This window comes from Phyllostomus hastatus, unplaced genomic scaffold, assembly GCF_019186645.2.
Source record: "Phyllostomus hastatus isolate PE091 unplaced genomic scaffold, TTU_PhHast_1.1 phas_scaffold_216, whole genome shotgun sequence".
Lineage (NCBI taxonomy): Eukaryota > Metazoa > Chordata > Mammalia > Chiroptera > Phyllostomidae > Phyllostomus > Phyllostomus hastatus.
In genome coordinates this window covers 7,144,724-7,169,557 of record NW_025334018.1, presented here as the reverse complement: position 1 = coordinate 7,169,557, position 24,834 = coordinate 7,144,724, and the positions used below count along the sequence as shown (strand labels likewise).

General features: G+C 46.8%; 4 protein-coding genes across 8 annotated transcripts; 2 read left to right on the top strand and 2 right to left on the bottom strand.

Moving 5' to 3' along the window:
• Positions 1 to 6,546: 6,546 nt before the first annotated feature.
• Positions 6,547 to 9,391, top strand: TNFAIP8L2 (TNF alpha induced protein 8 like 2). Its single transcript, XM_045816379.1, has 2 exons — positions 6,547 to 6,658; positions 8,339 to 9,391. Exon 2 carries the CDS (start codon positions 8,344 to 8,346, stop codon positions 8,896 to 8,898), a length of 555 nt encoding a protein of 184 aa, XP_045672335.1. The 5' UTR covers positions 6,547 to 6,658; positions 8,339 to 8,343; the 3' UTR covers positions 8,899 to 9,391.
• A 21-nt stretch (positions 9,392 to 9,412) lies between these two features.
• LYSMD1 (LysM domain containing 1) lies at positions 9,413 to 16,481 on the bottom strand. The gene is made up of 3 exons (XM_045816378.1): positions 15,566 to 16,481; positions 11,216 to 11,580; positions 9,413 to 10,629 (listed from the first exon to the last, which is right to left on the bottom strand). Exons 1-3 carry the CDS (start codon positions 15,743 to 15,745, stop codon positions 10,491 to 10,493), a joined length of 684 nt encoding a protein of 227 aa, XP_045672334.1. The 5' UTR covers positions 15,746 to 16,481; the 3' UTR covers positions 9,413 to 10,490.
• Positions 16,482 to 16,505: 24 nt separating this feature from the next.
• On the top strand, positions 16,506 to 19,436 carry LOC123804292 (sodium channel modifier 1). Of its 2 annotated transcripts, none has more exons than XM_045816377.1 (7): positions 16,506 to 16,681; positions 16,896 to 16,966; positions 17,200 to 17,288; positions 17,388 to 17,485; positions 17,599 to 17,687; positions 18,916 to 19,110; positions 19,245 to 19,436. In XM_045816377.1, exons 1-7 carry the CDS (start codon positions 16,631 to 16,633, stop codon positions 19,342 to 19,344), a joined length of 693 nt encoding a protein of 230 aa, XP_045672333.1. In that variant the 5' UTR covers positions 16,506 to 16,630; the 3' UTR covers positions 19,345 to 19,436. The 2 variants fall into 2 exon arrangements, with proteins under 2 accessions (XP_045672333.1, XP_045672332.1); XM_045816376.1 differs by having other exon boundaries at positions 17,599 to 17,696.
• A 502-nt stretch (positions 19,437 to 19,938) lies between these two features.
• TMOD4 (tropomodulin 4) lies at positions 19,939 to 24,623 on the bottom strand. 4 transcript variants are annotated; one of them, XM_045861786.1, is made up of 10 exons: positions 24,527 to 24,623; positions 23,304 to 23,468; positions 22,939 to 23,095; positions 22,509 to 22,625; positions 21,887 to 21,976; positions 21,577 to 21,707; positions 21,382 to 21,489; positions 20,840 to 20,983; positions 20,442 to 20,586; positions 19,939 to 20,047 (listed from the first exon to the last, which is right to left on the bottom strand). In XM_045861786.1, the coding sequence occupies exons 2-10, from the start codon at positions 23,424 to 23,426 to the stop codon at positions 20,025 to 20,027; spliced, it is 1,038 nt and encodes a 345-aa protein (XP_045717742.1). In that variant the 5' UTR covers positions 23,427 to 23,468; positions 24,527 to 24,623; the 3' UTR covers positions 19,939 to 20,024. The 4 variants fall into 4 exon arrangements, with proteins under 4 accessions (XP_045717742.1, XP_045717741.1, XP_045717743.1 ...); XM_045861785.1 differs by having other exon boundaries at positions 24,499 to 24,614; XM_045861787.1 differs by lacking the exon at positions 24,527 to 24,623 and adding an exon at positions 24,388 to 24,523.
• Positions 24,624 to 24,834: the final 211 nt, after the last annotated feature.

Genomic DNA, 24,834 nt, shown 5'->3' with positions numbered 1-24,834 from the left:
ATTTATTTTTAGAGAGAGGGGAAGGGGGGAGAAAGAGAGGGAGAGAAACATCAATGTGTGGCTGCCTCTCATGTGGCCCCCACTGGGGACCAACTGGGATGTGCCCTGACTGGGAATTGAAATGGTGACCCTTTGGTTCACAGCCTGCACTCAATCCACTGAGCTACACCAACCAGGGCTCCTTCTTTTATTTGTAACCACTTCTTTTCTACTGATATTTTCCCCTTAGCAGATACACATGCTCAAGTACCTTCCATAACTTAGAAGCAAAAATTCTAAACTTTTCTTTGATCTGTCTATATTTAGCCACTGCTCAATTGCTTTCTTCCCTTCACAGCTAAACTTCTAGAGTAACCTAAACTTTTCTGTACCTGTTTCCCCCTTTTCAGCCACTTCTCAATCATTTTCGTTTTTGCCACAACGAATCTACTGTACACCTCCTTGACACATTCCATGAACAGCTCTTCAGTCTTTATCCCTCTGTCTTCTTTATGGCACTTGACCCGTTGAACCCATCTTCCTTGAAACATTCTCTCTCTCTCTTTTTTTTTTTTTTTGAATCCTGGGTTCGTCTTTCTCTTGACAGAGACTAGGACTTAATAAGCAAAGAAACAAACAAACAAACATTTATTTTTAAATATTTTATTTACTTATTTTTAGAGAGGAGGAAGGGAGGGAGAAAAAGAGAGAGAGAAACAGCAATGTGTGGTTGCCTCTCACACCCCATCTACTGGAGACCTGGCCGGCAACCCAGGCATGTACCCTAACTGGGAATTGAACTGGTGACCCTTGGGTTCTCAGGCTGGTGCTCAATCCACTGAACCAAACCAGCTGGGACTAAAGATATATTTTTTAAATGAATGGATAGCCTCACTTCTATTACTATGGCCTCTTTCTCAGCCTTCTCTGACCTCTCCTTAAATGTCAGTGTTTCCCAGGGTCACGTCCTTAGCCACCTCTTCTTCCTCTGCACATCTCATTGATCAAGCTAATCCATACCAACAGTTACAATAACTACTTATGTGCTGTTTACCATAAAATCTAGCGATTTGAGCAGCGTCTTCCTCCTAAACCCTAAACTCACATACACAATTGCTTATTGAATACTTCCATATGGATTTTCATAGGTGTGTACCACTTAGTGTAAAGACAGGAAGCTTGTGTCTTATCTTTGTATCCCCAATGCTTATGCATAATGCCTGACATATAGTAAGTAGAGGAAGAAATAAATGCATCAAAGATGTGAACTAACCCCCAGTGTCAGGCTGAGGTCTTGCCTGACTGCTTCAAATCACAGTGAACTTTCTCTTCCTGAACTGATAGGAGTACTGACCCTAACCATGGTGAAACTTCAGCTAAGCACAGAGGAATGTTCCATTCTGAATGTTTTCCCAGATAACCAAAGTTTATCCAATTAAGTGCAGAATGCTTTCATTTTAACTGTTTCAAATTAGGGATTATTTTAAATACATTAATTTCCTGTGGGTTACATAGTGGAAAGAGCATGATTAGGAGTCATTAAGAAATAGATCAACCTTTGGAGCATGGCTTCAGATAAGCTAATCTCTAAGGCTGAGTCTCATCTGTTAGTGGACACTTTACCTGCCTCCCTACCTCATGGGATCAAAGAGTTAATGTAGGTGAAATTTTACAAATTCAAAGTGTTTCACACATTTAAGATACCATAATTTAAACAGTTTTTTGCTTGTTCAGAAGAAACACTGTGAACTTAATTGTCTAGGAAAACAGTGAGGACTCAGAAGTCTAGAATATATGTTGTTGGGAACTGCTCTGCCTGGTATCAGAAGCTGTAACCCCCCCACCAAGGCTAAAGCTGAGGGAATGACCTTGGACCATAAGCCACAAAGGAGACAAAAGCTTATCTCCCTGGCAGGAGCCTGCTTTGCTCCTTTTACTTCACCTGCCTGGCCCCCAGTGCTTGGTCAGTTAGCCAATGACAGGTAAGATTCCCCAAAGGGGAAACTACCTAAGACAGGCACGATCACGTGGCAGGCCCCCAAGGAAGGACTTGGGGGGCTACAGCAAAAAGGGGGTGATGGACCCTCGCCCCTCGGCTTTGACATAGCCTGAGTCCTCATTGTCTGCGAGAAAATCTCCTAATCTATTGGCTGCCTTACTTCCCTTGCTCCACCTAAGCCTGAAACAATGACAGAGGGTGGTGCAGCCCTGTGCTGGAAAGGATGGGTTCCCTGGGTGATCAGGCCTAAGAAAGAATATGTAAAATCCTGTGAAGCCTTCTTTGTTTAGAATGCTCTCAATTAAATGATAAGTGTCCAAGGAAGAAGTAAGTTTGTTCCTTAAAGTTTTTTACAGCTCTTTAGCCATCTGACCCTGATCAAAATAGGCCCTCAGAGTTCCTTGTTATTTGATCCTTACTTCCTGGCAATGAGTAATGAGCTTTACCTGAATTCCTGTGTAAATGAACCCAATAAAAGCCGTTGAGGAAAAGGCTCTTGGTACTTCTTCCAGAGATCAGCCACCTTTCCTCCCCAAGCAGATCATATCTTGGTAGACTTATTTTCATCCATGGCAGACGGGGGGGTTTGGCAGACAAAGCTCCCCCACAATATGTACTTAATACTGTTTGTTCCTCCTTTACATGGCCAAAGATGCTATAATTTTCAATTGTCTGCTTTTCTGCTTTCCTAGTCTGTTCTTGCTGTGTTAATGTTCATTGTTATTAGTGTTGCTTCTAAAAGCTCTTCTTTACTCTTTTAATTTGCTGCTAATTATATGCTGTGGGTTTGGAGATGATTACTAGAAATGGGTATAGATTAAAAGAAAATAAAGTCTTCCCCAGGAGTGAAGTAAATGAACATTATTCCATGTGACTGTTATGTCTGTTTTGTTTTTTTTTTTAATGTGTTTTCAATTTATTCTTTTAGCAAATATCTGAGCAGTAGTGCCAGACACTGTGTAGGAACTAAAGCATAGTCCTTGCCCTCATGAAAGTTCCAGTCTAGTGGGGAGGCAGGTAATAAAGTCACAGATTAAAGTGAAGGGTGATTATTATAATAGGAAAGGTATGCAGTTCTATAGGACTACATAACAGATGTATCTAATGTAATTTAGGGAGCTATGATGGCTTCCCAGAAGTTATGACTTTCCAGCTGAATCCTGAAGGATGAGTAGAAATTAACCAGGCAGGGAGGGGTATGCATGGGAAGGCAGTACCAGGCAGGAGACAGGGAATGGGGAAGTCTAGGGCACAGGAAGAGGTCATAGAAGAGGCAGAGAGAGAAACTGACCATAGTGAGTAGTGGAGGAACTGAGAATTATAATATAGGTGGAATAGAGTATAAGAGACAGACAAGGGATGAAGCTGGAGGGGTAAATAGGTAAGCAGTTGGTAGCAGAATTCTGCATTCAGAAGTTATTAGTGTATTTGTATCTTCTTGTATTCTCACTCCCCTTCTTATTTTCCAGTTAGACAGTACATTTCTTTTTTTTTTTTTAAGATTTTATTTTATTTTTAGAGAGGGAAGGGAGGGAGACAGAGAGAGAGAGAGAGAAAAAACATCAATGTGCGGTTGCTGGGGGTCATGGCCTGCAACCCAGGCATGTACCCTGGCTGGGAATCGAACCTGGGACACTTTGGTTCCCAGCCCATGCTCAATCCACTGAGCTATGCCAGCCAGGGCAGCAGTACATTTCTTTTAATTAAAAAGGACTTTCACTCTTCCTGTTTTTTGAGTAACGCCACCTACTCTTGTCCCCAGAGTGTGGTGTGGTCAGTGAATTGATAGAGCAACTGGGGTAAAATGCTGCCACATTCATTATGAGGTTGAAGTTATTACCTCATAACCTTGTAAAGTAATTATTAGAAAAATCATAGGCTTGAATCTCACAAGGTCCTCAGTCTGCCAGTTACCAGCTCTCTAATTTGGAGACAGGTTACTTAACCTCTTTAAGCCTCGGACTTTTTCATTAGCAAAAAGGATATCTCAACATTTAATTCATAGAGGTATCAGATGATTAAATGAGATATTTGCATAACATCTAGCAAAGAGCAACTGATAAATGCTAGCTCCTGGTGTGTCCTATCACTTCCCTTCCCTGAACTCTATAGTCTGTTCTCTTCCATCTGCCCCCACGCGGTGCTCCATAAGCATTCCCGCTCCTTTGCATTTTCTAAGCTTCCCACTCCACTTGCTTGTTTCTCTTAGCCTACAAATGTCCTCAAACTCTCAGCTAAAAATAGTGCCCCTCTCAGTCCAGCTCTCTACCCCCCTAAGCTACCTTTCCATTTCTCTTCATCCCTTTCCCACCATACTCCTTGAAGGAGTTAACACTTCCTTCTGCGTGGTATCATGGACCCTCAGCTCTGGACCCTGGGTTCAGAGAGGCTGGAGTGAAAAGGAAGTCGAGACCCAACCACTGTCTCCGAGGAGGAAGACTAGCGGTTTGGGAGTCAGTGGTATGCTGGCTGTCTGGACTTGTGCACTTCAATTTACTCCTCCCGCTTTTCACAACCAGCTAACTTTCCAACCCTTCCCATTCTGCTAGAACTTCTTTCTCGTAAAATGACCAAGATCCCTCGTTAGTACTCACCCTGTGCTTAAGGAATCTATACCGCTGATCACTTCTTTTGAAGCATGCCCCTTTCTCAGCTAAAAGTTTACTGAAGCCTCTATCAGGGATGTCCAACCTGCACGCAGCCCGGGATGGCTATGAACACGGCCCAGCACAAAATAGTAAATTTACTTAAAGCCTTTTTTTGCTCATCAGTTTTTGTTAGTGTGCACATACTTAATGTGTGGCCCAAGACAACTTTTCTTCTTCCACTGTGGCCCAGAGACACCAAAAGGTTGGATACCCCTGCTTGACCACTGAGCTAAGTAAGGACTTGGCTTTCATGATCAAAAACCTGTAATGCCTATTGGAAAAGTCTGAAGTCTTGAGCGAGTCTTTTAATGCGTTCCATAATCTGGTCTTTTCCTTTCTTCCCTTCTCTCTCAAACAACCTATGCTTCAGACATACAGAATAAATCACCACTTCCTGAGTATGCTCTGGATCATCCTTATCTGATGTAAGCTTTTGCTTCTGGGAAGCACTTCTTCCTCATACCAATTAAATAGTTAAATCCATCCTTCTCAGGCTACCTTTCAGTCCTAACAAAAATGATCTAGCCCTGGCCAGTGAGGCTGAGTTGGTTGGAGAGCTGTCCCACAGCTGAAAGTTCACATGTTCAATTTCCAGTCAGAGCAAATGCCCACGTCATGGGTTTAATCCCCTGGTTGGGTGTGTATGAGAAGTCAACCAATAGATGTTTCTCTCACATCAGTACTTCTCTCTCTCCCTTCCTCTCTCTCTAAAGCAATGAAAAAATGTCCTTGGGTTAAGATTAGAAAGAAGGGCTTTTTGGGACTGTGCAGCTTTAGGGTGGGCACTTTTTGCCATGTGGCTTAGGAAGCAGGAAAGACTTTGCCTGGAAGAAAAGGGGTGAAAGGACTCTTGTTGGTGGGCCGTGAGAAGGTGCCACATGGTTTTGGATTAACTGTAGATGGCGGCAGCCACACAGCGGATGGTGCCGGAACCGAGGGGCTCCACATACACACACACAAAAGATTAAAAAAAGAAACTAAACCAGCCCTGGCTGGTGTGGCTGAGTGGATTGAGTGCCTGCCTGAAAAACAAAGGTTCTCCACTTTTATTTCCAGTCAGGGCACATATCTGGGTTGCAGGCCAGGGCCCCAGTGGGGGGCATATGAGAGCCAACCACATATTGATGTTTCCCTCTATTTCTTCCTCCCACCCTTTCTCCCTCTGAAAATAAAAAAATAAAACCTTAAAAAAAAGGGTACCTGTAAAAAAAAAGAAAATAATCTAAATTTCTCTTTACTCCCATAATTCTTTAGACTTTTATTAAAGCTGATGACATCATTTGACTTGCATTGTAGTTATCTATGCCAATGTCCCTGACCAGGCTGTAAGATTCTTGATGGCGAATAATTTTGCCTCGTTCAGGAACTCTCACTTACCTTCATTTTTAATCTCTTTGGCAGCTACAAAATACTTTAAGTAGGCTTGTTTCCTCCAGTGGTTCAATGCTGTGCTGACACCTGCTGGTCACATCTGGCTTGGCAGCCCAGGCCCCAGCACCTTCGTCTATCCAATGTTGAGGACAGTCTGTGCCACCGTAACCCAGGCAGGCACTGGAAGTATATGCTGGTGGACACTGCCCCACAGCACCACCCTCTCCTGGGAACTCCAGGCTCAGAGCCATTGGTCTCTGGCTTGCCTCTGGCATCTGCAGCCTAAGTTCAGTTCAATCTTCAGCACTTTCCCCACTGACCCGCAGCCCACAACAATCTGTACTTAGCCTAAACAAGATTTCAAGGAATTGGGCGGCAAGGAAAGAAACAGGTGGACAAACACTTTGAGAACAGGGTATATATAAACTTCTACCTCACCTCAAAGAATAAAGACTATTTCCTACATAGTGCTATCCCTTTTGACCTATGTCATATAGACCTTGCTGACTGACGCTACACAGAACCGGAGGTTGATCAAAGTAGGTAGGCGGGGCTTGAGGGGTGGGGCCAGGCCAAAGGGCCTCTCACTTAGGAGCTTCTTCTCCATTCTGACAACTCTTCCGGAACATCCAAGGCAAGACTGGCACCCAGTGTGCAGCAGGTGAGGGCCCAGCAATGGCAGAGGGGTAGGCTTTAGGGGTGATGGTAGCAGAAGGGTCCTGGCTGTCAGCCTGATCTTCCCATACAGTGAGACTCCAACCTGATAGCATTCTTGGGTCCCCAGTGGAGAGGTCCAACTCAGCTTTCCCTGGGGCATGGCAGCCTCCGGAACACAGACACGGTTTGGGATGGGGTGGAGGCAGGGCTGAGGCGTGGTGGGGGGGGAGGGTGACAGAGCACTGAGAGATGCAAGGAAATCTTAGGAGGCATGGAGGTAAATGTAAGGGCCAGAGGGAAAGTATGGCCGGAGGATCACGGGGTAGGACCCAGACAAGAGAAAAAGGGAGACTGACGCAGGGAGAGAGGGAGAGGACAGCGGGCCAAGCGTGAGATGGCAACGGGGACAGCGCAGAGCTGGGTAACAGGAAGGCCAAGGAGGAAGGAAGGCTCAAATGGAGGAAGGCTCAGATGGAGCAATCTCCTTTCCTGGTTGTGGAACCTGGTTCAGAAAGCCCCAGACGAAGCCAGGCACAAAGCAAGGTTCTAGGTTCCCACTGCACAGTGTCAGCTGGGGAAGAAAACCCCAGGTACCCATCTCGCCCGACTCTTCAGGCTCCCATTTTGGTTCGGGGGAGAGGGCGAGGCTGCTCCTCACTGCGGTCACAGCCACATCCTGCAGAGGAGGGGAGGGGGAAGTAAGAAGCAAAACAGCCAGAAAACCATAGGCAAAGACCATGGGGAGAGAACCCTGGACATACGCAGCTGATGGGCCACCAGGAGGGCCCCGGGTTCAGCCCCAGGAGAAGACTAAACCTCCTATACTGCCTATCCCCCACTGAGGTGCTTGTTCCTCGAGCTTCCTCGGTGCGATTCAGTTGACAGCAGCAACAGCATTCAAGGGGATGAAGTTTCTTTGAATTACTTGTTTTGAAGCCCATTTTTATCATTCGCTAGTGACTTTGGCCAAGTTGCTTAATTTTACTTAGCTTCAGTTTTCTCATCGTGAAATGGGGATACCTACCTTACAAAGGGTTGGGAAGACTGATAATTCACATAAAGCATTTGGCACATAGTAGCTTCTCAATAAATACTATTTTTATCAAGACTTCTGGGACCCCCCCTACTTCTCATTTACTTAAAGGCAGTACATTACACTAACTGGCATGGGTGTTTGGAGTCAGAAAAACAGTTGTGTTTGACCTTGGGTAAATGATTTAACGTAAGCCTCAGTTTGCTCAGCTATAAAAAGAGATAGCAATACATACACTTTACAGATGTGTGGCCCATGGTCAGTGTCCAAAAATGGTAGCTGGGAGAATTATTTGCCAGGTAAGCCTTATCTTTTCTACTACAGCACGAACAGCCTACTTACCCTTAAAACTTAACGTGTGGTGACTAGTCTCCTGTGTGCCCTCATTCCTCCAGCCAAAGCTATTACTGCTCCTCTGGGTCGCTTTAGAGATCAAAACTTGTTACAGTACTAAAGGAAAAAAAAAAAAAAAAAGGAACAAGGCATAGAGGACTGAGAGGCCCAGGGGGAAAAACAGGACAAACCAAGATGATGATGAGATAGAAACCAGAGTAGAGACAGAAAAGGGAGAAGCCATTTCTCTTTCCTAGGAAGCCTGTGGCCTTTTTTCTATGATTGACCACAAATCCCCACCCCCACCCTCTTCTCCAGGAGCCATGGAGTCCTTCAGCTCAAAGAGTCTGGCACTGCAAGCGGAGAAGAAGCTCCTGAGTAAGATGGCAGGTCGGTCCGTGGCTCATCTCTTCATCGACGAGACAAGCAGCGAGGTGCTAGATGAGCTCTACCGGGTGTCTAAAGAGTACACACACAGCCGGCCCCAGGCCCAGCGGGTTATCAAGGACCTCATCAAGGTGGCTGTCAAAGTGGCCGTCCTGCACCGCAATGGAAGCTTTAGCCCCAGTGAGTTGGCCCTGGCTACCCGCTTTCGCCAAAAGCTACAGCAGGGCGCCATGACAGCACTCAGCTTTGGAGAAGTGGACTTCACTTTCGAGGCGGCCGTGCTGGCTGGCCTGCTGACCGAGTGCCGGGACATGCTGCTGGAGCTGGTACAGCACCACCTCACACCCAAGTCGCACAACCGCATCCGCCACGTGTTCGATCACTTCTCTGACCCGGGCCTGCTCACGGCCCTCTATGGGCCTGACTTCACTCAGCACCTTGGCAAGATCTGTGACGGGCTCAGGAAGCTGCTGGACGAAGGGAAGCTCTGAGAGCCCTGACCCCAGCACGTCCACCTTGGCAACAGGGTTGGCTGAGAAAACAACACATAATGGGCTCTCTAACTCTGCTCATCTGCACTAACACTTTTCACTCCTCAGGCTTCAGTCACCCGCAAGAGCGCTTTGGACTCTGAGACCACCTCACCCTAAATGGCCGGTGGAGAAGAAGCAATGCTGAGGGTTTAGGCTTCTCTCCTACCCCAACCCCAGGGCAGGAAACGAAGAAAGATGAAGTGAAACTTGGATCGCTTATTCCTCCCGTAAGGGATGTTCGAAACAGGGAAGCCCCTCTCCTATGAACCAGGGGAAGGGGGCAGAGCCCTTTTAACCCCTCTGGGGACACTAAAGACAGGTGGGGGAGGGGGCCCTTTGAGACGTCCTAGACCTCCAGCTCAAGGCAGAGTCAGGACAGATACCAGAGCTCTGTTCCAGAGAACAGGAAGAGGGGGTGGGGGCAGGGGAAATAAAACTACTAAAACATGCACAGGGCTCAGTGTTTAATCTCTCCAGCTTCTTATATCTTACGATCATCACAGAGGTCGTCACAGAGGTATACAAACACCACTTATCTCACCACTCACCATTTCCACACAGGAGACTCAGGCATATTTCCAGTATTAGTGGGGTTCTCTTGCCTACTTCTGTTTAAGAAGCTCAAAAGCACAGTACCATAGATCAGTGCTACAAATTGCAAATAAATACGCAGTGAGGAGCAAGGCATAGACCAGACAGGCTCTGGTGGGGAGGGGGTAGAACACAAAGACTCCCACAGCTGCCCTCCCCGTCACACTCCAAGGCAATTCTTCCATTGCTTAGCCTCACACGGGCTGAACAGAGGAGCAGGGTAGAAGGGTGAACTGGGGAGTTCTGGGATCTACGTCACCGTTTTTTTTTTCTCAGAGTAAAACTCGGAGCCACTTTGTCCTCAAGGGGACAGAGGTGAAAAAATTATAGTGAACTAGCGAGTCAAGACTGAGCTCAAATTCTTCACTTTGAGATGGAAGAAAAGGCCTGGCATAGTCTACCATTTCTGCAGCGGCTGGATTACCGACTGCCTCACCCTCAGGAACATGCTTGGCTAAGAAGGTGGGCAGCCGGCAGTCACCAGCTCACTGTTCCTCGGTTTCCCTCACACCAGGGCTACAAAACTCCCACTTTTCAGCTAGGGGTGGGAAAGAATAAAATACAGCAAATAAATATTACTTCCATATAGCACCAAATAAATTAGGCAGCATAGTTGGAGATGGGGAGGGAGTTGGGGGCTGGGGGTTGTCCCTGCCTCCCTGCTCTAAGGCAAAGGAATGGTGAAAGGCATGGGAAAGGCAGCAGGGACGTAAAAAGAGCCTTTTGAATCTAAAGGACAACTCTAGATTCAGCCCAGGAACAGGGAAGGGGTCTATTCCCCAACCCTACTCCTGTCAATAGAAACTGCTTCAGGCCAAGGACCACTTGATAAACAACGAGGCTGAGCAGGAGTGAGGGAGGTGGGCTGGGAAGCCATGTCCTTGAGCCTCACCTCAGGCTCCTCTCCCCCTCAAGTTGCTCCTTCATCATCTTGCTGCTCTCAATCAGTTCTGGGGACATCAGAGTTTGAAGATTTCATCCTCCTGGTCCCGAAGTGTCTGGGTTCGAGAAGTCCGGGTCAGCGGCACGGGGCCTAGGAGTGCTCGTTGCTGCATCCCAGGGGAGCTCCGGTGAAGACCTGTTTCCTCCCCAGGAATCCTGCAAGTGAGGAAGGGGGACAAAGAGTGACCTGCGAATGGGCCTAGTGAAGAAGCACGTGGGACCCTGGCCTCCTTTCCTCGTATATCCGAGCTGGTTGGTCTAAGAGGGAGTTTCAGTACCCTCCGGAGAGATGCTAGGCTCCTTCATCAGAGCAGTAGGCACAGTCGACTATTTTATTCCAGTGAGAACGCAGAACCATCCCCACTGCCCCTACCCACTCCAGCAGCCATGGCTCGACTCACTGTCCTGGGGCCCGTTGGAGGAAAGGATTCACGCCGCTTCTGCTGACACTGTGCTTACTTACTTGTGTGTCTGATCAGGTAAGGCTAGAATAATGGAGAAACTATGAAGGTGTTTTAAAAGAAGCATTAAGACTCACCCACTTTCCGCCCTGGCTGGCGTAGTTCAGTGGATTGAGCTCGGGCTGCGAACCAAAGTATCGCAGGTTCGATTCCCAGCCAGGGCACATGCCTGGGTTGCAGGCCACGGCCCCCAGCAACCACACGTTGATGTTTCTCTCTCTCTTTCTCCCTCCCTTCCCTCTCTAAAAATAAAATAAATCTTAAAAAAAAAAAAGACTCACCCACTTTCCCCTTTTTTCAGCTTCTGGGCAGCAGCCTTCTTTGACAGGCTGATCTGTGAATCAAGCTTCTTAAGGAAATCAGAGGCAGAGAGGTCATGGATGGGGGCAGGAGGTTCCTGGCCAGGTGTGGGAAGGACTTCACCATTGGCACGTCCTGGACCTGGCTCTCGTTTCTTCCTCCCCACTGAGGGTGGCCCAACTTCATCCTCACTTGGCTGTATCTCATCTTCTCTATCTTTCTCTTCCTCAGAATCCAAACCATTGAATAGGTCTCTGGGCTCTGTCAGGATGGGGATGTAGAGGGTTTTCTTCAGGAAGATGGAGTCATTAGTATAAAGGCGGTTTGCACGCTTAATCTGTTCCATCTTTAAAAAAAAAGTCACCACAATTAATGACATTGACAATGATAAATCTAATATTTGTATAGCATCTAATGCCTTTAAAAATGATTGTAGAGTCTTACCTGACCCTATAACAACCAAGGTAAAGTACAAAGAGCTGATATTATTCCTATTTTATTGATCAGTGGTTTTCATGCCTTTTGTATTTAGGACCCTTTTACATTTTTTTTTAAAGATTTTATTTATTTATTTCTAGAGAGGGAAGGGAGTGGGGAGAGAGAGAGAGAGAGAGACACACACACACACACATCAATGTGCGGTTGCTGGGGGCCGTGGCCTGCAACCCTGGCATGTGCCCTGGCTGGGAATCGAACCTGCAACACTTTGATTCGCAGCCCGCGCTCAATCCACTGAGCTATGCCAGCCAGGGCTCTAGGACCCTTTTACATTTTAAAAAATCAGTGAGGAAAAAAGCTTTTCTTTATGTGGATTATAGCTATCAATATTTAAGGTATTAAATAATGAACCCATTACAATTTAACATAAATATTTTAATAAAAAGTAAGTATTTTCTAAACCTACAAAAAATGTAGCAAGAAGAGAGGCATTGTTTTACACTTTTGCAAAATGTCTGACTTAATAGAAGACAAAAGGATTCTCGTGTCTGTCTCTACACTCAATCTCGCACAGTATCACACGTCATATAGCCTCTTGAAAACACAGCACACTCATGAGGAGAATGAAAAACGCAAATAAACTCTCATTATCATCATGAAACTAGTTTTGACCTTGTGGATTCCTCAAGAGTTCCAGAGTAGAGGGCCCTGGACCTCACTCTGAGAACCTCTATTAAAGATGAAGGAACTGAGGCTCAGAGAGGTTAAGTTACTTGCCTAAGATTATCTAGCAAGTTAATGACAGAGCTAGGGCCTCTTTACTCCTTCCGGAAATGCTGTCCACACTACAATATTAATTATTTCATTGGCCAAATGTTTATTTAGTACCCACTTATTCATCACTGAACATGGTCACTGGCATCACCAGCTATCTACCTGCCTCCTAAGGTAGAAATATCAATGTCACCCTTAACTCATACTTTGCTTTCACCATCCATACACAAGTGGTCAAGAAAAGTCCCACAAAAATGTCTCTCATATCTGTTTTCATCTTCACTGCCATCAATTTAGAATAATTCTTAATATTTCTCATTTGGTACTGAAAGTTTAATTGGTCTTTCTCCATTTCTACTCATCCTTCACCCTGCTGACATCTATCTTTTTTAAAAAATTAATCTGATCAATTCATTCCCCTACTTGTATACCTCCTATGGCTCCTCATTGGCTCAGATAAAATCCACATTGGCATTCGAGGGCATCCTCGATCTCGCCCCCATAGTATCTAGCCTCGTCTCCCTTCTCCTGCCCCCCTGGACATTTGCCATCCTGATTTCTCATTTTTCTTTGAACATTTCATGATCTTTCACACTCTAGTGTCTTTATCTGCCTAAAAATGCTTCTCTACTATCCCCTTCTCCGCCTGAACAACTTCTACTTATCAACTCTCTCCCTTGTATTACCTTCTTCAAGGCTCCCATACTGTAAATATCGTTGTAATAGTACCTAACTTATTATATTGTTATTTACCTCTTTGCACATTTGCTCAAACATGTGAGTCCTTTAAGGGCAGGGATGATGACCTGCTGCCTCTGAATCCCTAAGGCACTCCTCAGCATCGCACAAACTTGGCACACAACACAGGCTCACTAATGCTTTATGAATAAACAAACTAGATAATAAAATATAGAAACCACAGATACAGTATATCAGTACTTTATTATCAGAGGCCAGGCAGCCAGTTCTACCAAAAATTCATCCCATGCAGTATCAGTTTAGAAAATCATATTTCTTGTATTTGTCAAATATCAAAGCTATTTCCACCCTGGGGCAAGACTATTATAATAATAAACTTGACTAATAAAATCTTATGCTATGATGTGTTTAAAAAGGAAATCAGATTAACCTGAACAATAAAAAAGTTAAAATTGGCTTGCAGTTTGGCAGTTTTGTACTTTTAGTTTGCCAAATGCTTTATGCTATTATTTTGCCTAGATAATATCCTAGGTCCCTTCTAGCTCCAAGATGTTATGAACTAACCTGTAAATTTTCTGTGGCCTTTGTTGGTTCCTAGAAGTACCATATAAGGAGACATAATTCCACTCTTAGAAAGGATGCAACCAAGGCTGAAGTTCAGAGGAATCTAGGCCATCTTTACAAGCTAGAAAGGCCTTTAGAATCTAGTTAGTTTAACAGAGCAGAACAAAGTGAGGATTTCAGCATGAGATGACCTGGTCTGAATCCTAGCTCAATTAATTAGACTAGTTGTGTAGTCTATGGCAAGTTGTCTCCCTAAGTCTGCTTCCTATCTTTGAATGGGAGTAGTTACACCTACCTACCTAGTAAAGTCTTAATTAGATCATACAAGATAATATATAGAGCATGGCACATACTAAGTGTTTTTTATATGCTGCAAAGGTAACAATTTAGTTAATTATCATTATTCATTACATCTCCCTCATTTTACAAATAGTGAGGAAACTGAGGCCCAGACAGGGGAAGTGACTTATGCAGTCATGCAGCTAGGAAGCAGCAGAATGAGGCCAGAACCTAGACTTCTCCACTAGACTAAAGGGCTTTTCTGTACTCAGAAAGGTACAGGGCTGTAAGAAAACCTCAATGAATAAATAATTGATTGACTGGCAGCACAGGTCCCCTCTCTGCACAGTTTCTGAGCCCATGCTGGGATAGAAGGGCTGCTCAGTACTTTCATACTGACTTCCTCTGTTTAGACCATGCTTTCCTGAACTCCCAGCCTCTGTATGTGGAAATCTTCATGTATTAAAAAAAAAAAATCCATTAAGCTTGTATGTGCTGGGGACTCTGCCAGACTCTGGAGATATAAAGTTGAAAGAAAATAGTTCTGTCCCTTAAGGAGAGTATAGGCTATTGGAAACACAAAGATGTTAAAAGGTGTAAACAACTGGACTACACAGGTTTGAAGAGAGTCAAGGCCCCTCCTTACAGCTCCCTTGAAATCTGCACTGACGTCCATCCCTGCTCCCCTCCAATAAAATTAATCTTTTCTGGTTTCCGATCCTTTGTTAATACCTCCACAAACTCACCACATTCTGTCACCTACAACCATTATGTGTGTCCCTGTTTATTTCTCACTAGACTGTAAATTATATGAGCAGCAACTATATATTTTATTTATGTTTCTATCTCCTAAGATGGCCATCAGAGTGCTTTAAACCTACCAAACATTAAAATGTTGGCTAAATTCAACAGGGTATGGAAAAAAGAAAAACCCTCATCAACTTGAGTGCAATATATGTTTACCCTTATCCCATATATCCTTATATTGACCTGAAGTGTTTGGTGTACAGAGAGCCTTGGAAAGAAGAAGGCAGATGATTGAGGAGAAAAAAAGAACAAGGAGAGATGGGAGCTTTAGGAACTTAGAACTAAAGACCAGCTCTTCATGATTTGCTGTAAATGTTTAATCATTCTCAATTAAAAAATTTCTATGTGGCTAATAGTACAGACTTTGGAGTCTGACAGCCTTGTTTGACTTTCCACTCTAATGCTCACTAGTTATTTGACTTTGGTCAAACTGGTAAGCCAATCTAAGTCTCAGTTTCTTCATCTGTAAAAAGGGGACAATTGTATTCTCACAAGGATGTGAGGATTGAGTGGCCTAATGTATGTAGAGCCCCTAACATAGCGACTGGCATAATAAAAGAGAGCTGCTCCTCTTCACTGAGGTAGTGGGATAGGATTTGTCCCAACCGGACAGTGCAAATGGGAAAACAAACAAAAAGGTAAAGATGGATCAGATAACGCAACACAATCAGGAAAATTTCAGAGGAAATGGCCTAGAAGGGCCATTACATTCTCCTGAGGAATAAACCTCTTTTAACTGGATGTCCACATCCCAATCCTGGAAGACTCACCGTCACCCCGTATTTGAGTGCTAGTCCAGCCAGGGTGTCTCCGGGCGCCAACGGATGCTCCAGGCGTCTTTCCCTCACTGGGGAGCAAGCCGACTGCACCAGACTTCCATAAGAACGAGCCCGGCCCCCTTGAAGCAGTCCTGATCCCCCGAGGGGATCCTGTCTAGAAGGAGAAGCCATCTCCTAACCCCGCCGGCAGCTGGGGTTGCAACTACGGGACACGGAGCCAAGTGACCTATCGGTGGTAGGCCCGGGGACGTGGGGGGCGGATAACCAGGGGATTCCTCTTACTTTCTGTATTATTTTCCAAGTCTTACCCGGCACTACGCACTCATCCTCCACCTTCGTTTCTCCTCCCTCCAAACCCCTTTCCCATAAATCTGTACTTTGAGTATTCAGTCTCTACCTGAGTCTCTCTAGTACCCCTCCGTCTTTCGACCCTCTACAACTCGCGACACTGACCTCTGACCTTTGAACCCTAAACACTTCTCAACATTCGGCTCAATTTGCTCCCAGGTCCGGCAGCCCGGCCTCCGGCCTGCCCTACACCCTGGTTCCACCCTGTCCTGGAGATGGTCCTCTCGGGAAGGGAAGAAATCAGGCCCACCCAGGTGGGCTTTCTCCGTGGACGAAGCGCGTGATGTTTGGGAGAGTTTGGAGTACAGTTTCCACTTAGAGATCCTCAGAGACCCACTCCGCAGCGAATGAATCACATCCTCAAATTCGGGTTCCACATCTATCCCTCCAAATGCCTCGAATATGACAAGATGCAAGGGTCTGGATCCAGCCGGCCGGCAAGCTCTTTGATAAAAGACTTCATTTCCCAAAAGGCTTTGCGTCTGAGGGGTCGCAGGGCACCATAGGAAATGCAGTCCCCCTCGGTGGGCTGGAGGCGGGGTTTCAGGATCGCGCAGTGCAGGCGAGGAAGCGTGTCCCCGGAAGTAAGGAGGCCAACCGGAAGGATACCAGAAGGGAAGGAGACGCCCCACTCTTGCTACGGTGGCCTGAAAGGAGTGGCGAAGGCTGTGCCATATAATTCATTATTTCTGGGACTAACCACCGTTAATGTCTTTCAAGAGAGAGGGGGATGATTGGAGTCAACTCAATGTGCTCAAAGTAAGCGCGAGAGGAGAGCATCTAGAGCAGCTTCCGCTGCCGTCTGAAGGCCGTGAAGGAGTTGTTTTGTTGCTCTAGCAACAAATCGGGGGGGGGGGGCGGGAGAAAAGAGGAGACTAGTGCTTGGATGTGAGTCCTGGTCTCTGTTATCTCCCTTCAACCCCTTCCTCCTTTCTTGCTGATCTTTCCGGACTTATTCCCTTTCCCTCTGCAGAAGCGAAGAGTCGGGGACTTGCTGGCCAGTTATATCCCAGAGGATGAGGCGCTGATGCTACGGGATGGACGGTGAGGGCAAAGAGTAAATCAAGCCTGTGGGTTCTGACATTAGAGGCTTAACAATAAACTTGTTAAGGTGGAGAGCGGGAGTATCTATCATTTTTTGGTGGGGAGTGAGGGACAGGGATGTGGGTGGTGGAGATTGCGATAGTTGGGAGTTGGGCTTTGGAAAGGACTTCTAGGACAGGGTAGGACCTACGGCAGAGACCCCACTCCCCAGGGACTATTTATCTTCTCTCTAGCTTTGCTTGTGCCATCTGTCCCCACCGACCTGTACTGGACACTCTGGCCATGCTGACTGCCCACCGTGCAGGCAAGAAACATCTGTCTAGTAAGTTTGCAGGAAGAAAAGGTGGTAGAGAATAAACTCTTAAAATGTATGCAGAGCACTCACCGTCTCTGCTTATAATTCTCTTGCCTTTCTCCTCAGGCCTGCAGCTTTTCTATGGCAAGAAGCAGCCAGGAAAGGGAATGGAGCAGAATCCAAGACAGCAGAATGAATCGGAGAGGGAAGAGACCAAAGCAGAGGTAATCAGCGATGGAAATGTGTGTTCCAGGCAGGATCGTGCTGCATACCTTAGGCCGGAAGGGCTTGGGCTTCTAGAAAGAAGCACAGACTTTGTCTTCTGTCTCCATTCCAGGCTCCTCTGTTAACCCAGACTCGACTTATCACCCAGAATGCTCTGCACAGAGCTCCTCACTATAACAGTTGCTGTCGCCGGAAGTACAGGTCTGTGAGGTAGGAAAATTAGGGATGCGGGGGAAGAAAGTAGGTAGATGGTTCTTAAGGCACTGTTTTCCAAATTGTATTCCCAGGAATACTAGTGTTCTGGAGATGTTAATTGGTATTTCAGGAAAATGAGAATTTTGTAATTTAAAGAAAGTTTGGGAAATGGCACTTAGTAGGATGACAAAGTAGGATGGTTTTTTAAAAATATTTTATATATTTAAAAGACTTCTATACTGAAACAAAAAATAAAAATATTTTATATATTTATTTTCAGAGAGAGGGGAAGAGAGGGAGAAAAAGAGGGAGAGAAACATCACTGTGAGAGAAACATCAGTTGGTTACCTCTCACATACCCCTAACTGGGGACCCAGCCTGCAATCCAGGCATGTGCCCTGACCGGGAATCAAACCAGCAACCTTTTGGTTTGTAGGCCGATGCTTAATCCACTGAGCCACACCAGCCAGGGCAGGATGCTTTTTTTAAATCCTCACCCGAAGATATGTCTGTTTGTTTGTTTGTTCATTTATTTATTTATTTATTTTAGAGAGCGAGAACAGGAGAGAGAGAGGGAAACATCAATGTGAAAGGACCATTCAGTAGTTGCCTTCCATATGTACCCCAACTGGGGATTGAACCAGCAACTGAAACATGTGCCCTGACTAGGAATTGAACCCACAGTGTTTTGGTGTATGGGATGACCACCCAGCCGGGAGCAAAGTAGGATACTTTCTAAAAAGTATATGTTTATTGATTTTTTAGAGAGAGAGGAAGGGAGAAAGAGAAACATCAATGTGAGAGAGAAATATTGATCACTTGCCTCCCGTAAGCACCCCGACAAGGCCTCAAACTGGAAACCTAGGTATGTGCCCTGACTGGACATTGAACCTCTAACCTTTTAGTGTATGGGATGATGCTCCAACAAACTGAGCCACACCAGCAGGGCTAAAATAGGATGCTTTTGAAGAATAGTAACATTAGTATATTTTAAGGGCTCTACAAAGTCTTAAGATAAAAATCTTTAGAATTTTTAACCTAGCCTTTCCTAAATTCATTTGAAAGCCTTATTACGTAGTACACATTATCTAAATTCCGAAAGCCTTTTTATGTAGTACACATTAATATCTTGAAGAACACTCTTCAGGAAATACTGCTTTAAGGGGTTGGGAATCACAGGAGAGATGGCCCTTTGCTGTATTGCTTTGACGGATTGTGATTCTTCTCTACCCAGACCAGAAGGACCTCGTCCCTCTGTCTCTCCTTCCCCTTTGCCACCCCCAGAGGTTGGACTCCAAAGTGGAAAGATCAGTAGGGACCCTGAGCCTGGGGCTGGCTCACAGGCCAAGGAGTTAGCAACTGTCTCACCCCCTGCACCTATGAGCCCCACGAGAAGACGAGCCCTAGATCACTACCTCACCCTTCGAAGGTGAGTATGCAGAACCACTTTTCCCTTTTTTCTATGACCCCTCCCTTTTAAAACCTTTTTGGTTTTTCTTGTCCCACTCGAATTTCTCAAAAACTCCCTTCCCTGACCAATTCTATTTTCTCTTATGTTTCCAGTTCTGGATGGATTCCAGATGGACGAGGTCGATGGGTGAAAGATGAGAATGTTGAGTTTGACTCTGATGAGGAGGAACCTCCTGATCTCCCCTTGGACTGATACCCTGTTTCCCCATTTAATTCAGAAATAAACTACAGTGGGCGCTGGGAGCCTAACTTTCCTCAAGTCTGGTTCCTTGTCCCACTTTAGGATTTTGGATGTGTTCCTTCTCGGCCTGGCCAGTCCTTCCCTGCAATGTACATACACAGCTCTCCATACTTCCAACCCCTCCCCCACCTTCTATCAAAGTCATGCCAAGCGTCAGCTGCATGCAGCCCGGTGCCCTATTAATAAGTCTGTCAGAAGGAGGTCTTTGCCCTTCATGATGTCTGCCTTCTTTCCTACCTCTACTGAAAGTCCTTTCCTCCTTCAAATCACATGAGGGTTGTGGGTAGAAACTGGGGTGGGGGCGGGCCTGACCACATCTGGAAACGGCTGAGGCTACATATCCTGTGAAAGTAGAAGAGGCTAAAGGCACTGGCAGAGTTATGGGGAACACCAAGGGAGGGAGCTCCCCCACCTCTTCCTAGTAACTTGAACCTCCCTGCCTGTTGATCCCCAGAGTATAAATAATCCCCTGATGAACTGGCAGTAACCCTTGGGTGTTAGCGCCAAGATTTCCACCCCAAAGCCCAAGGAAGGAGGCAGGCAGGGTGGACAGAAGGACCTTTATTTACAGGAAAGGGGGATAGATGAGGATTCAGGGCTCCCAGCTATTGATGGTGAAGGCATAAGTAGTGTCATCTCTTTTTTTGCTGGCGACCTGTAAAGGAGGAAAAGTAAATACAAGATTTGTCCCATTTCTTGCTTTCTGCAAAGATGGTCTTCTCCTTCCCAGTTCCTTGGCTAGACTTGTAAAGAGGTAATGTCTTAGGCCACCAAGCATGCTCATGCCACATTAATAAAAGAAGAAATGACACAACAAAAATACTATGCTTCCAAACATATGTCTAGCTTCCTTTCCACTTTTCTGCAGGTATAGATTTGGGGCAGGGGACTTTTCTCTCTGCTTTTGGACCACTTACGGTATTTGAATTTCTCATGTGAGTATCGCTTGGGTGGCACCCCCAGCTGTTAGTAAGTCCCCTTTAGGACTATCCATCAGCTTCTGTACCAACTTGACCCTCCCTCCCAACACCACGTCTGCAGTTACTCACGTAGTTCATTGTTCCGGGTCATGGCCTGGGCTGCCCGAGCTCGTGGCCCCTGCTGTGTAAAATGGTAGCCGAAGCGGACGATGGAGGGACACTGTTCGAGCACAGTGGCCATCTCCATCTCCACTGCATCACCAGGCCACTGGCGCTGGGGGAGGGAGAGATGAAAGCTGTCAGCCACTCTCTGGGTTGTTCACTGCTCCAGACCACCCACCCTTTGGGAGGTCAAGGAGGCTTGTTTCTCTAGAGTGGGTGATGAGAGGTGCTGATTTGGCTGCCTTCATAGAGACAATGAAGGGAAATCAATAAGATCAGGTGAGATCCTGACCCAGTGGCTGCCTCAGGGAGGAGACTCAGGAGGCATTAGCTGAATGCAAAGCCCAAGGGAAGGGAATGCTGACCTGGTTGTCTACACGGAGCTCAGTGAGTGTGGCATTTTCCCGAACTGCCTTCAGCACAGCCATGAGCCCTGCGCTGCTAATGAAGTTGGATTCAATGTTCAGGCTCTGGAGGCTACGATTCTCACGCAACATGTCAGCCACCACCTGGGTAGTAGGGACTTGGGTTAGGTTTAGGGGCTAGTTTCACAGATGACTGAGGAGAGCAAACAGGAGCAAGAGGGAAACACGGCTCTCTGAGATGAGTCCTTGAGGAGCTGTAGGTGGGGCTAGAAGGAGACAGAAGTGAGGGTGGGTAGTAGGGGAAGCAGGGAGATTAAATGTGCAGTTAAATTGAGGTGGGGCAGAGAGGTTGTGGCTCTTTGGGAAGATGATCTAACGGTTTCAGAGCTGTGAGTCTTAGGACTCAGGGTAGGAGTCTCCATCAGGGCTACCCTAGGAGAGCATGAGGGGAATAGCAGCCCCAGCACAGCCCTTTATGACAACCCTGCCAGGGGAGCATGTCCGCTTATGGGGAGAGGGCTAGGGATGTCAACCAGCCTTACATTGGCGATTGGGTCACCACTCTTCGTGGCCACCAGACTGAGGCTCCGGACATGGGTATTTGTCTTCATGGCCTCACACAGTTCAGTTAGCTTGGGTATTGGGATGTCCTGTTAGAGCAGAACAGGAGATGGTGGCCAAGGAACTCACATGTCAGCAGTTATCCAAGTATTATTTGGAGGATGGGGGTCAAATACCTGTATATTATTGAGGTTCACCTCCTCCAGGTCCTTGTCATTGCTTTGCACACGCTTTAGTATCTCCTCGATGTTTGTGGGATTTGGGGGCTCGTCTGGCACTGGCTTATACTTGTCAGGCTGCACCACACCTGTGGGTGAGGGTAGGAAGGAAACCGCACATCCCCCCCTAACCTTCTCCCTGTTGGTTCTCTTACCACGTATGCACATCCCCCCTCCCCAATTCACCTGTTTCATCTTTTGCTACCTTTCCTCAGACTCTGGGACTGCCTGCCAAGAGCCCTGGGGCCATGCTCTCAAACACACTCACTGCTAATGCCTTCAGTGTTGCAGATTTCTCCACTGCAGAGGGCATCATAGTATTGCTTGTTGCTCATCAGTGTGTACATGCCCAGAATTGCTGGAAAGAGGAAGCAGAGAGGGGACAGGGAATGAAAAGGAATTTGTTCCAAGCCACCCCTCCCACCTCATTCTGACTCTGTTGCATTTTTTAAGCTTGACTTCTTCCACTCTTCCAAAGAGTTTCCTCCTCCCTTGGCCCCAGGGGTCTTCTCTGTAAACTGCTTAAGGCAGTGGTTTTTAAAATATTGAGAGAGGGCTAAGGGAAGGTCCCTAGGGAGCCACTAGAGGGTGAGGAAGTCTGTCAGACTTCCTCCTGCTTTCAGCTAGAATAGTTCCACTTTTATTTGCTTTATAATCCCTGTAAAAATGCCCTTGAGATGTTAACTTATTTAATTAAACACACACACACACACACACATACACACACACAAATGGATGACTAACATATATAAGAAAAATTAAAAACCACTACCTGAGGCTTTCTTGAACATTCATGTCCTGGTTCAGGGCCTTCCTCACTAATCCCATACCATGAATAGGAGCCCCTGCCCTTGATCTTCCCACCCTCCCCAACTTCCCCAGCTGCCTACCTGCAATATCACACATTTCAGCATCGGTGGCATTGGCCAGTGCCTGCTCCAGCTCAGGCTCCAGAGTGATCTGCTCCTCTGCTGGAATTTCCCTTTTGGGCTGAATATAGGGTTTCCCTGATGGGGAGAGGAAGGGTGATTCAGGTAGAGGCCATTTCTCCTAAGCCTGGCCTCCAGCTTCCTTTTCTTCTCTGGGAGGTTTTGGAATGCTGGGTCACTAGGGGACAATAGAAAGCCTGAATCCTCTACAAGCTCAGGGTTCCTGAGTCCCCTGATCTTTTATAAAAGAGCTGAAGAGTGCAAGCTTGCATGCAGGTACCAGGACAGTGGAGTTCCTGAGTAGCTAGGAGCTGGCAGGGAAGCTGGAGGGGGGACATATGAGAGGGAGCCATTTGTGTCGTGGGAGGTATGGACGGTAGGGTCTCCATACCTTTCTTCTCGCCTGTGAAGGGCACCAAGTCATCTCGCTCTTTGACCTCTAGTGCCTGCTGCTCCAGGTACTGCAAGAGGGCCTCTCGGTCCAGCGGCCCCGTTGGGCTCTTCTTTGTCTGGTCACGTTGTCTTAGTCCAGCTGGCAGGAGCATGTTCTTGGGGATGAGTTTTGGGGAGCCAGTCAGACCTCCCCTCTGATGTGAGGCACCTCCAGGGCTCCCTAAAACATCTCCAGACACCTGTTCCTGGGCCCTCTTGGGACTCAAGGCCCTGTAGGTAGCCCTGGTCTCAGCCACCCAGGGCCCTGCACCCTTCCCCAAATGCCTGGGGACTGCCCCTGGTTCCCTGTTCTGGAGCCCCTACCTCGGGGTCCATCTCTTGTAGCTCGCAGTCCAGCTGCTCTAGCTCCTCAGGGCTCAAGGTCCTTAGGATCTCATCTTCATCTATGTCTCTGTATTTCTCCAGTTCCTTCAGATACGATGACATGATGGCCCCCACCCCCTCCCCACAGTGTGGCACTCACAGAGCCTGGGGAACATGGGAAAGTGGTTGGACAATGGAAAGACCTATAGGGACAAACACAGTAGGGACACAAACAGACCAGCCAGGGAGCAGAACAATGAACTGGACGCCTTAATGTTAGAAATCTAGATGGGCATGGGAAGATGGGGGGAAAGTTAGGTTGCTTAGTTAGAACCAGAGCCTCCTTCTTCCTGCTTCCCCAGCTTCCAGCCAGTCTGGATGAGGATCACAGGCATCCAGGCTGGATCTGTGTGCCCACTGTATGACAGAGAAATCCTGGCAGCACCCCTCCCCTATACAACTCTGCCGGTCGGGCCTCTTGACCTAGCACAGCTGCCGGGAGCCCTGCCAACACAGCTGGCCCCAGGCCCAGTTCCTATTGAAAGAAAAGGGGGAGGTGGGCAGAGAGCTTCAGGGGTATTCCTCCTCGTTGCCTCATAATCCAGTCTTTTCCCCAAACTGGTTTAAGAAAGCAAGGATTGGGGTTGTGGAGAAAAAAAGTTCTCTTACTCCACACTCATTTCTTCTTTTATTGTGGGGGATCAAGATTTCACTTTCTACATTTGCTAAAATTCTAAAATCCTAAGGGAAACCAGGGCGCTGAGAAGCTGGAGGAGCAGGCACTTCCAGGCTGGGGGAAGGGTAGTATGGCCTCAGGAGGAAGGGCTGAGTCCCCATAATTTGTCCCTGGCTTTGGACAGGAAGGTGACACCAGACCAATGGGTGAAAAATGCCTTCTAAATGGGATAAAGTTTCTTTAAAAACAGTGGATTGAATTTGCATAATCTTTTACAATATAAAAAATACATACAAGCTACACATACACACCATGCTGAATATGAAAGAGGCAGAAAGTGTGCGATATTTACATTGACGATATAAACTACACAGTTACAGGATATGACGGACAGTGGCAGAAACTTACATTGAGTGACAGAGACAGAGACAGACTTTGTATTATTCCCAGTAGGAGCCACTTCCCAGAGCCATCTCCCACCAGGCTCTGATCCATGAGCCCCCTGCCTTCCCCACCTACCAGTCCTGATGGCTACTTCCCTCCTCACCTCCCCTTCTGTCAGTCAGTCTGTCTGTTCTACTGGAGCACTGTCCCCGCGGCAGGAGGAGCCCAGTGTCCGGTGCCGGGGGGAAAGGGTGGGGGAACAGTGAGCTCAGCATTTTATTATTTTAGCTCTGGCCAGGTGGGGGGTAGTGGGAGATCACATATACACAGCCCCCATACCCTGCCCAGCCCTGGGAGCCTCTAGTGGCCACCAATAGCCATGACACCTCCTCCCTTTTCCTTCACACAAGCTTAGGTCCTGGAAATTGGAGTTCTATGAGAATCAGATAGATCCTACTTTCTTGGTGCCTA

What these genes read in the sequence shown, in the direction of transcription:
- LYSMD1 (XM_045816378.1), bottom strand. Translation starts at nt 15,745, where the DNA reads ATGGCTTCTCCTTCTAGACAGGATCCCCTCGGGGGATCAGGACTGCTT. An exon ending in CACTCAAATACGGGGTGACG is followed by an intron (nt 11,581 to 15,565) that starts GTGAGTCTTCCA and finishes TTTTTTTTAAAG; the next exon opens with ATGGAACAGATTAAGCGTGC. An exon ending in CTGAAAAAAGGGGAAAGTGG is followed by an intron (nt 10,630 to 11,215) that starts GTGAGTCTTTTT and finishes CCTCACTTGCAG; the next exon opens with GATTCCTGGGGAGGAAACAG.
- TMOD4 (XM_045861786.1), bottom strand. Translation starts at nt 23,426, where the DNA reads ATGTCATCGTATCTGAAGGAACTGGAGAAATACAGAGACATAGATGAA. An exon ending in TGAACCTCAATAATATACAG is followed by an intron (nt 21,490 to 21,576) that starts GTATTTGACCCC and finishes CTGCTCTAACAG; the next exon opens with GACATCCCAATACCCAAGCT. An exon ending in GTGGTGACCCAATCGCCAAT is followed by an intron (nt 20,984 to 21,381) that starts GTAAGGCTGGTT and finishes CCTACTACCCAG; the next exon opens with GTGGTGGCTGACATGTTGCG.
- LOC123804292 (XM_045816376.1), top strand. Translation starts at nt 16,631, where the DNA reads ATGTCTTTCAAGAGAGAGGGGGATGATTGGAGTCAACTCAATGTGCTC. An exon ending in AGGCAAGAAACATCTGTCTA is followed by an intron (nt 17,289 to 17,387) that starts GTAAGTTTGCAG and finishes CTTTCTCCTCAG; the next exon opens with GCCTGCAGCTTTTCTATGGC. An exon ending in CGGAAGTACAGGTCTGTGAG is followed by an intron (nt 17,697 to 18,915) that starts GTAGGAAAATTA and finishes TTCTCTACCCAG; the next exon opens with ACCAGAAGGACCTCGTCCCT.
- TNFAIP8L2 (XM_045816379.1), top strand. Translation starts at nt 8,344, where the DNA reads ATGGAGTCCTTCAGCTCAAAGAGTCTGGCACTGCAAGCGGAGAAGAAG.